Consider the following 14,644-nt stretch of genomic DNA (forward strand, 5'->3'; position numbering starts at 1 on the left):
AGAACGACGATCCACCACCTCCAGCAACAGGTTGCTCGAAGAAGCTGGAACAAGATCACAGCCGACCAGCTCACCGCCTCCCTGAGCCAGCACCCTCCCGCCAACTCAGCGAACCCCAGCCAGGCCGCCGACAACCTCACGAAGTGGATCAGCAACTGCGCGGACGAACTCGCCCCTCTGAGGACCCCGCCCAGCAGATCCTGCAGCAGAAAAACACCATGGTTCACCGACGAACTCAAGTGCTCCAAGAAGAACTGTCGAGCCCTCGAGAAAGCCTGGAGAAGGGAACCAACGACGGACAACATGACCACCCTCAAGCTCGCCACCCGGAAACACCACCAACTGATCCGCGCCACCAAGAAAAATGCATACAAGGACCGGCTGGACAACAACGCACACAACTGCAAGGAACTCTTCAACATCGTGAAAGAGCTCTCCAACCCCAACGCCGGAAACAACGACATCACCCCGTCGCAAGACCTCTGCAACTCCCTCGCGTCCTACTTCCACAACAAAATCACGGACATACACAACAGCTTCAACAACCAACCAACGCAAGCCACAACCGCAACGACGCCACCATCCACCACCCTCCGCACCTGGACCCCGATCAGCACCGAAGACACCATCCGCACCATGAACTCCATCCATTCCGGATCTCCGACTGACCCCTGCCCTCACCACGTCTTCAACAAGGCCGACGCTGTCCTCGCACCCCACCTGCGGGACATCATCAACACCTCCTTCGACTCCGCCACCTTCCCTGAGAGCTGGAAGCACGCCGAAATCAGCGCTCTCCTCAAGAAACCCACAGCAGACCCCACCGACCTCAAGAACTACCGTCCCATCTCGCTCCTCCCGTTCCCGGCCAAAGTCATCGAGAAGACCGTCAACAAACAGCTGGCCGCCTTCCTCGAGACGAATGGATCCCTCGACCCCTCACAGTCCGGCTTCCGAGCGAACCACAGCACGGAGACCGCCCTCATCGCCGCCACCGACGACCTTCGAACTCTGATGGACAACGGAGAAACAGCGGCCCTCATCCTCCTGGACCTCTCCGCGGCTTTCGACACTGTCTGCCACCGCACCCTAGTACAGCGCCTCAGCAACATCGGAATCCAGGAGAAGGCACTGGAATGGATCACCTCCTTCCTCGACGGAAGAACACAAAGAGTCCGCCTACCACCGTACAAGTCAGAGGCCACCAAAGTCATCTGCGGCGTACCCCAAGGATCCTCGCTGAGCCCAACCCTCTTCAACGTCTACATGAGCCCCCTCGCGGCCATCGCACGCCAACACAACCTGAACATCATCTCCTACGCCGACGACACCCAGCTGATCCTCTCCCTGACCAACGACCCCGCCACCGCCAGAGCCAACCTGCACGAAGGGATGAGAGACGTAGCCGAATGGATGACGACCAGCCGCCTGAAACTGAACTCAGACAAGACGGAGGTCCTCATCCTGGGCTCCACGCCCTCCGCCTGGGACGACTCCTGGTGGCCCCCCGCCCTGGGCACCGCACCCAAACCGACGGACCACGCACGCAACCTGTGTTTCATCCTGGACTCCTCCCTCTCCATGACCAGACAAGTCAACGCCGTCTCCTCGTCATGCTTCAACATCCTGCGCATGCTACGTAAGATCTTCCGGTGGATCCCCACCGAGACGAGGAAGACGGTCACCCAAGCCCTCGTCACCAGCCGACTGGACTACGGCAACGCCCTCTACGCCGGAACCACGGCCAAACTCCAGAAGAGACTCCAGCGGATCCAGAACGCCTCGGCGAGACTCATCCTCGACATCCCCCGACGCAGCCACATCACCGGACACCTGAGAGATCTGCACTGGCTCCCGGTCAACAAGAGAATCACCTTCCGGCTCCTCACCCACGCGCACAAAGCCCTACACGACCAAGGCCCGAGCTACCTCAACAACCGGATCAGCTTCTACACTCCCAAGCGCCTCCTCAGATCAACCAACCACGCCCTCGCCGCCGTCCCCCGCATCCGAAGAGCGACAACAGGAGGAAGATCCTTCTCCTACCTGGCCGCCAAGACCTGGAACTCACTTCCGACCAATCTGCGCCTGACCCAAGACCACCTCTCCTTCAGGAAGAAGCTCAAGACCTGGCTGTTCGAGCAGTAGCGGCACCCCCCCCCTCCCAGCGCCTTGAGACCCTACGGGTGAGTAGTGCGCTCTACAAATGACCTGATTGATTGATTGATTGAGTATAGCGCCCCGATCTGAAGAGGCGCTTCCAGGACACTTTCCATCTTTCTGGGGAACTACAAGCTCCAAGATTCCCCTTGTCCCTGCACACCTGCCCCGGTCTAGTGACACGCCCACAGCCTCAGGCGCCAAGAAAACACCTCGCCGCACCCGCTGTCGCGGGTGCCGCAGCGCTGGAGGCGGCTGGGGTGCACTTTAGAGGCGAGCTCTGACCCTTGGCGAATGTTTCCTGTCACGGAGCCCTTATCTCTCGTCGTCGAGGAGCAGCTGGGAGGCAGAGTTGGAGTATAGCGCCCCGATCTGAAGAGGCGCTTCCAGGACACTTTCCATCTTTCTGGGGAACTACAAGCTCCAAGATTCCCCTTGTCCCTGCACACCTGCCCCGGTCTAGTGACACGCCCACAGCCTCAGGCGCCAAGAAAACACCTCGCCGCAGCGCTGGAGGCGGCTGGGGTGCACTTTAGAGGCGAGCTCTGACCCTTGGCGAATGTTTCCTGTCACGGAGCCCTTATCTCTCATCGTCGAGGAGCAGCTGGGAGGCAGAGTTGGAGTATAGCGCCCCGATCTGAAGAGGCGCTTCCAGGACACTTTCCATCTTTCTGGGGAACTACAAGCTCCAAGATTCCCCTTGTCCCTGCACACCTGCCCCGGTCTAGTGACACGCCCACAGCCTCAGGCGTGATTTAACCGCCCCTCCTTCTCCGCGTCGTGGGAGCGCCGGGCTAAGCCCGGGCAAAGGGCGGGCCCTCTGTTGCCCTCAGAGGCACGAAGAGGCCGGGACGGGCCACTCCATTTGGCTGCTACGAAGTTGGAGGTACTGTATTTTTTCATTCCGATTCTGACATTGCACTGTTCTCACATCATGTCCATCTGGGAGGAGTTGAACGCCCTGTGTGGCACGAACTATGCCCAGAATGTAACTACTCCCCTTATAGTGGACAGAGATGCCGATGAGGTAAATGACATTGACATTGTGAATACAGACAAAATGTGCACTCGTCCCTCACCACAACCCTCCAATTTACCAATAATAATTTTGCCAACTGAGGCGATGAACAAAACACCTGACCCTGTCTCACCACCTCAATTGACCCTACTGGCACAGATTGAACATTTGTTAACAACCGCATTATCACCTTTGATTACTAAAATCAATGAGCTGGGAGACAGGCTGACTAGTATTGAAAATAAATTATCTAGAAATCCTATCGCCACTGAAACAACTGCCGCACCCATTCACTCTATTCTTCCCTCCAACAAAGAAAACTTCAAACCCACGATACCTATGGAAGCTCAAATCCCTGAGCCCCTCATCTCTCCACCCAATCCAAGAGGCCGGAACATTATTTCTAACTCCGTACCTGCACCCCATAGACTACCCAGGTCTGCACATGAACGCAGGAATTGGATCAATTTACCTCCAGAAGCTGCCCCCTACGTGACTGTTCTTTCTGGGGTCCCTGCACCTATTCAGGGCAAATTTGAATCCCATCAGGACTTGTTAAATAAAACCATCTCCTGGCTAAAACAACACAGACCATCCATTGCCACCTGCTTTAGATGGCGGCCTTTTGAGGGTCAGGAGGGTGGGGTGGCTTGGTACGTCGGCCAAAGACATCCCGGGCAACCTTGTTTTAATTAAATTCAAAACTACGCATATTGTCCCCTATTTGCGATCCACCCAATCCAAAGAGGGAGATGGTCCCATTCGCATATGGGACTTGCACGATTTTTATCCCGGGCCCCGACCCTACCCGTCCCTAAGGCAAGCGGCATGGAACTATAATTTTTGGTAAAAGGGGATGCCATGAACTGTGTGCTACCAACAATTACCCTTTCCCCCATTTTTGAAAGCTTTGGTGAATAGAAATAGATACTGAATCCTGATGGAAATTAGTTTTAAAAATTGTGTAAACATGTACTGTGATTTTATGGTGGATTAATTGCAATGTCTTTTAATATTTTGTATGTATACTTTTATGATTTCAATTTGGAGTCGAAATAAAGTTATTTGATGATGATGGTATAGGAATTATGTAGAGAGGGATTATATGCTATGGAGACTAATTATGTGGTATGGTAGTCTGTGTTGTAGAATGGTAATCTCAAATTTAGTCTTCCTCCTTTCTATAGAAGCTAAAGTATAAACTCAAAGAGACAAAAAAAAAGAAGGAACCACTGAGGAGCACTTTTGGGCCTAGTGAGAGGTACGAGCAGGGCCACTGGAATTATGTGACTCTTTGACTGCACCGATTTACGCACAATTGTACATTTTCCGCATTTGCCACATAATCCATCATCTGCTGCATAATTTTCAGATTTGAACAAAAAAAATTTGGTTCTTGCTCAAACGGATCAAACATTACCAAAAATGAAGCGACAAGTATTACAGCATGGTGGAAGGCCCTTTGCATGCAAACATAGAATGGTCACTTGTTACTTATTGCTAAATGTGGGTGTTAAATTGTTACTAAAAGTATGCAAACCACTTGCTTCTTTCTGCTCCTCTCTTGCCTTTCTACACACTTCTCTTGCCTCTTTCTGCACTTTTCTTGCCTCTTTTTGCACATTTGTTACTCTTTCTGTACCTCTCTTGTTTTTCCCTGAACTTCTCTCACCTCTTTTTGTGTACTCAAATGGGAAGTGGAAGCTGTCAAGTTTAAAGGTCTGTGTGCTCGCGTGACTGAGGTATATGTTTACTTGTATATGTATTCTTACATGTGTTATGCATCTGAAGATGGTAGCTTAAAAAAGCGGGTAGCTGCCCCTGTAGTTGGTCAAATCTTCTCAGTTCTGCTCTGTCATTCGATTGCACAGGTAGACATGTCTTATGTATACAGGTGTTTTAGAGCCCCTCAAATATACTATTGAATACCCATGTGCCCTGTATTATTAGCAGAAAGAAATGCATACACATTTTTGCACATAAATTTAGAGGGTATGCTGTTTGAAACAAAGGTATTCAAGTATTAGTATATTTATTTGTATGTAACATGTCACTAGGTAAAAGCAGACACGCACGCATGCATACCCTCACAAACTTGGTGAGGCTTACAACAGTGATATGGTTAGGATTGCTATATTACATTTTTTATGTGTACCATTCTGAGCAGTTGATGATTAGTGAACCTTCAAGAGAAAAGTGAGATTTAAGACAGCTTGGGACAAGGATTAGTGATTAGGCTACTTTGTATGAGTCTGTGGTAAGGTACAGTCGAAGTAGGCCTCTTTCTACACCTCTGTTTCTTTTTTCTGCAATTCTCCTGTTTCTTTCTGCGTCTTTCTTTCTCTATCTGCACATGTCTTACCTATCTAGTTGTAGTTAGAAATTAGCTATAAAAAACTTTAGAAATTCACTGAAAAAAACCACAGGTTTCAGGGACGTTATAGTTAGGAATTAGCAAATAAACCCTTAGAAATTCACTGAAAAAAACACAGGTTTCAGGGATGTTATAGTCAGGCTGACATTTTACTCAGTCAGTCAGTCAGAATACTTTATTTCGATAAATCAATATCATAAAAAGACAATAGTACTATACAAAACTTACACAAAATACAATACATTAATTATACATGCTAAAAACAGAGTTAATTGTACACAGTAAAAAATATATCAAAATCTCTAAAAAAATTCCTTAAAATTTTTAAAATGAATTCATAGTAAAAAAGATACAAAACATCATCCAATATAGTTACCCTAATTACCATATCATAGTCCAAAACATTATCTTCAATATCATCCCAATTCATTTCACGACCTTTTAGGAATTCTCATTCATATTCTTGTTCCTGATCCTAACAGCACCCACTAAAAAACTAGCAACGTGGAAGATAATCCTAGGGTCTGCAATAATTGCAAGTGCAAAAGAGCTGGCTTAACCTGCAAAAACCCAGCCTCCTTTAAAATTGGGACCAGGAATTTTAGCCTTAATGCCGTGTAATGACCACAGAACATCAAAAAGTGCATTGTGTTCTGGGTGGAAAAGTTATCCCAAGAACACGGCATTGCATTATCAGGGGAGCTCCACTTAGGGAAATATCCAAGGTTCAAATGAATCATATTAAAACGGAATCGAGTTAAAAGAAACCTATGATATGGTTGATTCACAATATTAAGATACATTTCAGGTCCTTCTTGGCTAGATATAATGAGGTTAGTCCTCACAGTAGTTTTTTTTTAATTCCAGTTGTTCTCTCTCCAGGCTTAACATTTGTCCCATTGCACTTTTAATTAGTGCAATGTCCTTTTATGTTATTGACTCTGGTGAGGAAAAAAGCTCGGGTCTCCCTAGCCTGACAAAACTATTTATAATGTATGTCAACCACTGAATTTTATTATTTTTATTTAAATGTAGGCAATCTTTCAAAATAACATGATTCAGGTGAATTTCCTCATTTAACCAGGTCTTCATCCAGGCTATTAAAGGGGCCATTTTTATCATATCTGAAATAAAGCCTACCCCAAGTTCAGTATGAATAGTATATGAGGGGGTAGACTGTGGAACTGAAAGGACGGACCTCAAGAATTTGTTATCGGTAATCTGCAAACAATCCGGGGAACCCTGGGGCATATTACCAAGCAATAGCGATAATTATCGCTATTGCTTGGTTAGAGACAAAAATTTACCGCTGAGCTGCGGCGATTTTTATCGCAGATAAACCATGGTATTACCAAGGTTTATCGCAAATGCGATAAAAAACGGCCGCAATGCATGAATATCGCTGAAAAGTCAGCGATATTCATGCATTACCGAGCTAATGCTCTTAGCCATGTTATCCACCTCCCATTGGATAACATGGCTAAGAACTGCTCAGGGCAGGTGTTAGCTTTTGGAGATATTCGCGCTTAGCGCGAATATCTCCAAAAGTTGGTAATAGGAGATAGCGATGTTAGCGACTGTTTCCAGTCGCTGACATCTTGGCACGCCCACTTTGCATGTCATTAGTGATAAATATCACTGACATGCAAAGTGGGGCCCAAGATGGTCCTACTAGCTGTCGCTAACTGGTGTTAGCGACAGCTAGGTAATAGGGAGATAATTTTATCTCCGCTTTCTTGGCTTTTAAAGCCAAAAAAGCGGAGATAAACCCCCTTGATAATATGCACCCATGTCCCCATATTGAACTACCGTAGATAGCCACTGCGAGGCATTTTGCTTTGTAGATTTTCATTAGTGCAACTATTGGCCTAGCCCCCAATTTTTTCAAGAAGCCCTGGAGAGCAGAGGTGGTTCTCACCAGGGAAATGTTTCTGTTTTTTATCTGCGGACCCCAGTTCCCTCTCTCATCAAAAGTAATCCCCAGATAGGGCAATGTAGGTACTCTACAAAGTCACTCTTTTCCGCAGGTAAAAGTTTTAGAGTACTTCTTCCTAGAGCACCTTCCCATTATCATTATCTGAGACTTCTTGGCATTTAGTTTAAGATCCAGGGAACCCATGAAATCCTCAAAAACATCCAGGAGGCGTTGTAATCCAACCTCAGCCCGCGAGAGAAGGACAGCGTCGTCCGCGTACAGGAGAACTGGAATACCAAGTTCTCCTACACGCGGAATGTCAAGGGTGGCCTCCTTTAGTGCGGGTTCCAGAGCATTTATATATATCGTAAATAAAAGGGGAGCCAGGATGCACCCTTGCCTGACCCCCCTTTCTGAATTAAAATGACTAGAACAGCGGCCCTCCGAGGTGACCCTAACAGAAGCCAATAAGCCAGAATGTAAATCCGCTAGAAGGTTAACCAAAGCCCTATCAAGACCCATGTTGAGTAAAATATTCCACAGCTTTGAACGATTTACAAGGTCAAAAGCTGATGAGAGGTCCATGAATCCCAGGTACATGGACCCCTCCTTGGCCTTTGTATATTTATCTAGTAGCAGATGCAAATTGAGACATTGGTCTATTGTGCTCCTCTTTGGTCTAAACCCATATTGGACATTTGATAGAACCCCTCTATCGTTCACCCATTCATTCAATTTAGACAAAATGGCCCGTCCCAGAATTTTGACTGAGGAGTCAATTAAAGAAATGGGTCTGTAACAGGAGGGGTCCTGCCTATTTCCCTTCTTGTAGATAGGGATGATGATCGATTTTTTCCATGAGGCCGGTGTATTATCATGGGATAGAACATTAAAAACATTACATAAAATCTTTGCCCAAAATGTTGGTGCGCATTTAAAAACATCTGCAGGGACCCCGTCCGGGCCTGGAGCCTTGTTTTTTAGGGTCAAATCTATCGCTCTTTCCACTTCTGAGACCTCGAAGGTTACAATGGAACCCTCGGAGCTGAAAGGGGTGTCCCCAGTTTGTCTATCATTACTAGGGTCAGAATATATTTTTCCAAAGTGCTTTATCCATCCCTCATCTGGGATATTAGCCTCAAGTGGGGAGTTCTCCCCCGAGAATAGCGGTTGATTTACAATTTTCCAGAATAATCCACTATTTTTTAGGGTATCCGGGTCAAGTAATTGAGCCCAAGCGTCATCTTTCAGCTCTTTTTTCCTCTCTAGGATAGCTTTTTTGTACGCAGTTCTTAAACTAGCTCTATAGGCTCGATCTTTAGGGGTGGCCTTCAGGGCCCTAAGTAATTCACTATGTGCCTTGGAGCAAGTTTTATTGAACCATCTCTTTCCATGCTGCGTCTTCTGTCTTGGGTCAACAAGTAAGCTTTGGTTAATTTCTCTACAGATGTTATCAAAGGCAAAAACCACTTCATTATTTTGCGCCTGCGTAGCAAGGCAAACGGCCACCTCATCCTCAACTTTATCCAGTACCTCTAACAAGAAACTTCCAGGGACTATGTTTGCCCATTTTAACCTACGACCCTGATCTTTAACGATCACATTTTGGCCACCTTTATGTAATACCGTTTTCATGGAAAATAAGTCTGTAGACATTATATCCATGAACACCGGATTATGGTCACTAAAAACCGAGACCTCAGTTTTATATGTTAAAACTTTACACAACAAAAAAGAAGACATAAAAATATAATCAATGATAGTACCATCATTTGTTCCCTTGAATGTAGGGACCCTAAATCCACCATCCCCGCAACCCGAGTCGTATAAGTTCCATCTAGCCAGGAAGTTTTCTAATGACTGCCCCCGTCTAGAATGTTCCAGGTGGATAGGTAAAGAGTAAGGAGGGCCTTCTTCTTCTGAACTGGCACATGGTAGGTTGCAAGGGTGAATATTAAAATCTCCAAGGAATATTATTTCAAAAGTATTCTCATTTACACTGTAGACTGACAAAAATGTTTCCAATACTTCCAAATCATAACTGGTGCACTCATTTGCAATTGAATTATAAAAATTAATAAATAAAATCTTAATCTTGTCCGGGATGGATAGTTCAACAATTAAGCAATTCACACAACCTGAAATACACTGAGTTAGTGTGCCCTTTATGTCAAGTTTGAATAGACTTAGTAAGCCTCCCTTGGCTCTACCTGCGGCACTACTAGTTGCTGGGATGCAAAAATGTCTGTAGCCATCCAAAGAGAAACTATTTTTCTGGTCCCATGTCTCTTGAAGAGCAATAATGTCAAAAGTTTTTAATGAATTAATCCACAAGTCATTCCCTACCTTGTCCTTGATGCCAGCAATGTTCCAGGCGCAATTCTAAAAATGGGAGGTGGAGGCTGAACTTCAGTCCTAGGTTCATTTAGCTGTCAATCATTTTCCTCCAAGGAAGATAGAGGAGTATACCAATTAGTTAAAGGGAGGACTTGGTCAAATTGATTGTACGGCCTAGCCAACCGGTAACAATATGGATCAGGTCTATTTGGAGGTTGATATACATTTTGCGGAGAATCGGCGAAACCCCGCCTATATAAGGAGACGGGAAATTTGGGCTGATCAGATTGTGAAGGGTGAATTTTAATGAGATGATTATAAAAAACACCCGAGGGGCCGTGCACAAACAATGTTATCCGCAACAGGTAAGGAAGCTGCTCTAAGTAGGACTGTAGCAACATGTTGTGGATGCTTAAAATTGACAATGATACAGTCCCCCCTAGTGTTCTTCCTAGAGTTTCCTATCCAGCTAACTCTTCGTGTAGAGATTATATCGTTATAAAAGGCGAGTGGGAATCCACAGTTCCGGCTCAGCCACGATAGTGATTTATTTTTTAGGGCCTCGTGTGTTTCTAGCCTAGAGTCAGTAAGATAAGAATCCACCTCTGGAACATTAGTTAGTACAACTGTATATGGGGCACACTCCGGAGGGAGATTAACTGGCGCTCTTCTCTTATACACATTTCTCCCTTCATTTTTATCCCCCCCAGCTATAGTATTCTGGCTACCAGGGTTTGTTGGAAAAGATTGAATTTCTGGTACTGATGGTGGGGGTGGTTGAGGGGATAGTGACAATGATGGTTGAGTGGCTGGTACAGTTTGTATAGTATGTGTGGCCCTATTCCCCCATAGCTGGAAATACCTGCATCCTTATTTACATTATTCCCTGCCTTAGGACACTTGTGTGTTTTAGTCAGGGTTAGGTGAGAGTTCAAAAGACCACCCAATCTAGCTACTTCTTGTGTGACCTGATCTAATTTTACCACAAGAGGTCTAATCATGAGTTCGAGTTTTGTTTCAATAATGCTTGCCAAGAGATCAATATGGGCGGGAAGCAGAGTAGTCATCTCAACACTATTTGAGGTCTCAGTTGCATTCCCTAAACTAGTTGATAGAGTCCCGGTCTTTTTTGATTTCCTGACCCCCCCCCCCCCCCGCTTGACCAGTGCCTTTCTACATGCCCTCAATACTCTTCGTACAGGTGAGGGTGCTGGTGAAGGCCTCGGAGAAGGTGTCGGGGACAAAAGCGTAGTAATTTCAGGTGAATTTTCTCGCTCAACCTGTCTGTTTTCTAAAGATATTTCGTTATCAGACATTACAAACGAGTCTTCATTACGGCTATCAGCCAGGACGAGGAAAACTAGAGGGGAATGCAAGCTTGTTGGTGAGACCGGGGGGCTTACCCGATTTAATGAGAGACGCCTTTCCTTATTAATTTTACTAACCACCTTTACTAAATAGTTGTCCATTGTCTTAGTCACAGGCGGTATTTTTGCCGATCTAAGTTTAGACATTTTAGAGTGCCTAGATTCCAGATCCAGTCTAGCGACCCGGATACTAGTACAATAAGCAAAGAACACCAATGGATGCTGCAACTTCAATTACATCGGACAGGGACCACAATACAATTGAAATTTATAAGTCTCACAGATTTGAAGAATCCAGGGGAGGGAGAGCCAAAATCCGTGGCCCAGCCCAGCCTCGGTCTGCCCCGGACGGCCACAGACGGCCCCGCCCTTGTCCCGGGCTTCTCCCGGCACGCTCCAGCTCGCGTCCTGCGGGACGAGGGAACGGCGGTGCCTTTATGCGCCACCTGGCGCTGCTCAGAGGCGTCACTGCTGCTGGTCACGGGGTGGGAGGGACCCGGCGGAGCAAAGCCCGGCCGGGGAGCAGGTGGAGCAAAGCCCGGCCCTCTGCTGCTGGTGCTGCGACTGAGTTCGGCGGAGCAAAGCCCGGCCCTCGGTGATTGCTGCACGCTGGTGAGACTTCCCCTATAGTCAGGCTGGCATTTTACTCGTACAAAACCAGAGAAATACAGCTGCTATAGTTAGCTGAGCTAACTATAGTTCGCGCTCACGCAATGCACTGCTGATGACGTCACATATTACATCATTCATGACATGGTTAGTGATATCACTGATGACATCTCAAATTACATCACTGATGACATCACTGATGACATCATCCACTTAATATCTGATGCACCTCTTCACGCTGTAATCTAACCTTTGATACACCCACTAAAATACAGACTACCATTCTCGAAACCATAGACATACCAATACCAGTTAGTACGTATCCATTCACTGATTCATAGGTGTACACACATCCACTCACTCACCCATACAGTCACTCATTCACGCAGCCACTCATCTATACAGCCACTGATATATGCAATCATAAACCCACAGAGACACTCACACACCACCACTCACCCATATAGCTAATCACATACTTAGTCAGTCACGCAAAGAATCAATCACATTGCCATTTACTCACGTATACAGTTACACACACACCACCACACTTATTCATACAGATACTAACACATACTTACTCTCTTATACAATCACTGACACAAGCACACACTCATCCATAAAGTCACTCTCACAACCCTCACTTTCGCTTATAGTCTTATATACTCCAAGACATATACTGCCTTTCACATATATAGTTACTAACACATGTACCCCTGAGACATCCATTCAGTCACCAACCCAGCCATACACACTCTCTCCCACCCAAACAGCCCCTCGCAAACATACTCATGAACCCAAACACCCAGTGAATCACCCACTCACACATCCATGCAGGGAGTCGCCCCCCTATCCACCCACACAGACACTCAGTGACCCATACAGGTACAACCAATCATTAACCCATATAGACACTCATGTACCTACTCACCAACCCAAGCAGCCACTTACACACCAACTGACAAACTGATGCAGACATTCACACAGATACGTCATTCACCCATGCATTCACTAAGACAAGTTTAATCATTCGCTTATAAAGTAAGTCACACACACAGTAAACCATCCATTCAGACACTCATACACCCACTCATTTTTCAATATATTCCTTGGCATATATATACCATTCTTGAACTTTTTAGAAACACTTAGTCAATGGATTATGTCATTTGAGATGTCATCAGTGATGAAAGGTATTTTCATTGTGTTTATTTTACTTTTGCATTAATTTCGACTGCTTTACATAGATATGATCAATTTGGTATTGTTTACTTAATATTACTTTGTTATTTCTTCATTTGCATTTATTTTGGTAAAACATACTTGTTTTTTTAAGTAGATGCTGTGTGATGCTGCTTTTGTATTGTTTTCGCCTAAAAAGTGCTTTAGTTGTATGGTGAGGCCTTGTGACTGACAGAGATACACTCTCTCTCTCTCTCTCGTCTTCCTTCTTTCTCTGTCTGCCATTGGCTACTGTGGGGCAGCTGGCTTTAAATACATGCTTGTCCATCAGCCTTGTTACCAACCCACAAACTACTGAGCATTTGAACTACTTAAAAACTGTAGTTAACATCCATGATAAGGCTTCAGGCTATTTTTTTATACAATAGATGTCCCTAAAGCTGCCAAGTGCTACCTGGATGCTCTCTTTATTTTTACATTTTCCAGCACCTTTAAAAAAAGATCTTTTTTTACCTTTTTGACACAGCCCCGTCAAAATGGTAAACAAAAATATTGATGAGAGCGCATCATAAGATCATAAGTATCACAATGCATATGCCATGGAGGCAATGGCACATGCACACATGGTGGCCCTATTGTAATGGGTCTACAAGGATGCTGCTGTAGATGCACATGCATCAATCCATTTGCACTTATATGTTGTGACATTGTTCTTCTGATGTGCTAGGAACTTTAAACAACTATAGCAAAGTCTGACTCTCCTTCAAATACAAGACCTATTGGCTTTGCAAATGCTTGCTTAAATGGTTGGCTTAAGGCTCTCCTGTCATCTCATTTTCGTACTTTATAGAAGAGAAAGGGTGTGTATTTTGAAGCCTCCTTTGCCTGCATTATAGTCGTGTTTTTGCTTATTTATGAAATGAGGTTCGGGTGGCAAGGGAGCTATCTTTTAGTCCTTTGCTTCTTTCTATCCAAGGAACAAAGGAAGTACCACATTGAAGACTCCATTGTCTAAGCGTTATTTCAAATAGAAACAAATACAAGACTGTATTGAATATAAAGGTGTGTTCAACATGGGGCACCTTTTGTTTCTTGCATTTATCTGGCTGTAATATGCTAATGATGGGGCAAGCGTTTTAGTCCATTAAGTACAGACCTATAGACTTTGCCTGTACTCGTTTACAAATGTTATTGCAAAGCAGTAATCCCTTCACTTTTGCACCAGGATTATGTTCATTTGATTTTTTGCAGTTTATTGTTTCTTTTTTCTATTAAGTAAATCTATTTCTTCTGATTTCCACCCCTAGAACCAAACAAAACACAACCTCCAGTAACAGCAACAGGTTACAGTATCTTTGATGATAAAGGTGAGCCTTTGTGTTTTAGTCCATTAAGCACAGACCTAATGACTTTGCCAGTCCTCGTTTACAAATGATATTATTGCCAAGCACTAACCTCTCTTCGTTTGTACCAGGATTATGCTAGTTTTTTTTTGCAGTTTAATGTTTCTTTTTTTCTATGGAGTAATCTATCTCCTCTGATTTTAACATCTAGAACGAACCAAAACACAGCTACCAGTAACACAAAAGGAATCAAGTACGTCAGATGAAAAGGGTGAGCCTTTGACAAACAAAGTTGAATACTACATTTTGTATTTAACTTGTCTTTTTATTGTATTTGAT

The 14,644-nt window shown here is 45.1% G+C and overlaps 1 protein-coding gene across 1 annotated transcript in view; it reads left to right on the top strand.

The window, feature by feature from the left end:
* LOC144820083 (polymeric immunoglobulin receptor-like) overlaps positions 1-14,644 on the top strand; it is a 234,654-nt gene that overhangs the window by 151,416 nt on the left and 68,594 nt on the right. The window contains exon 4 of the mRNA XM_078677735.1: positions 14,270-14,329. Coding sequence (XP_078533861.1) covers positions 14,270-14,329 — 60 coding nt within the window. The remainder of the gene's footprint in view (positions 1-14,269; positions 14,330-14,644) is intronic.

The sequence above is a fragment of the Lissotriton helveticus genome, chromosome 2_1, assembly GCF_964261635.1.
Source record: "Lissotriton helveticus chromosome 2_1, aLisHel1.1, whole genome shotgun sequence".
NCBI lineage: Eukaryota > Metazoa > Chordata > Amphibia > Caudata > Salamandridae > Lissotriton > Lissotriton helveticus.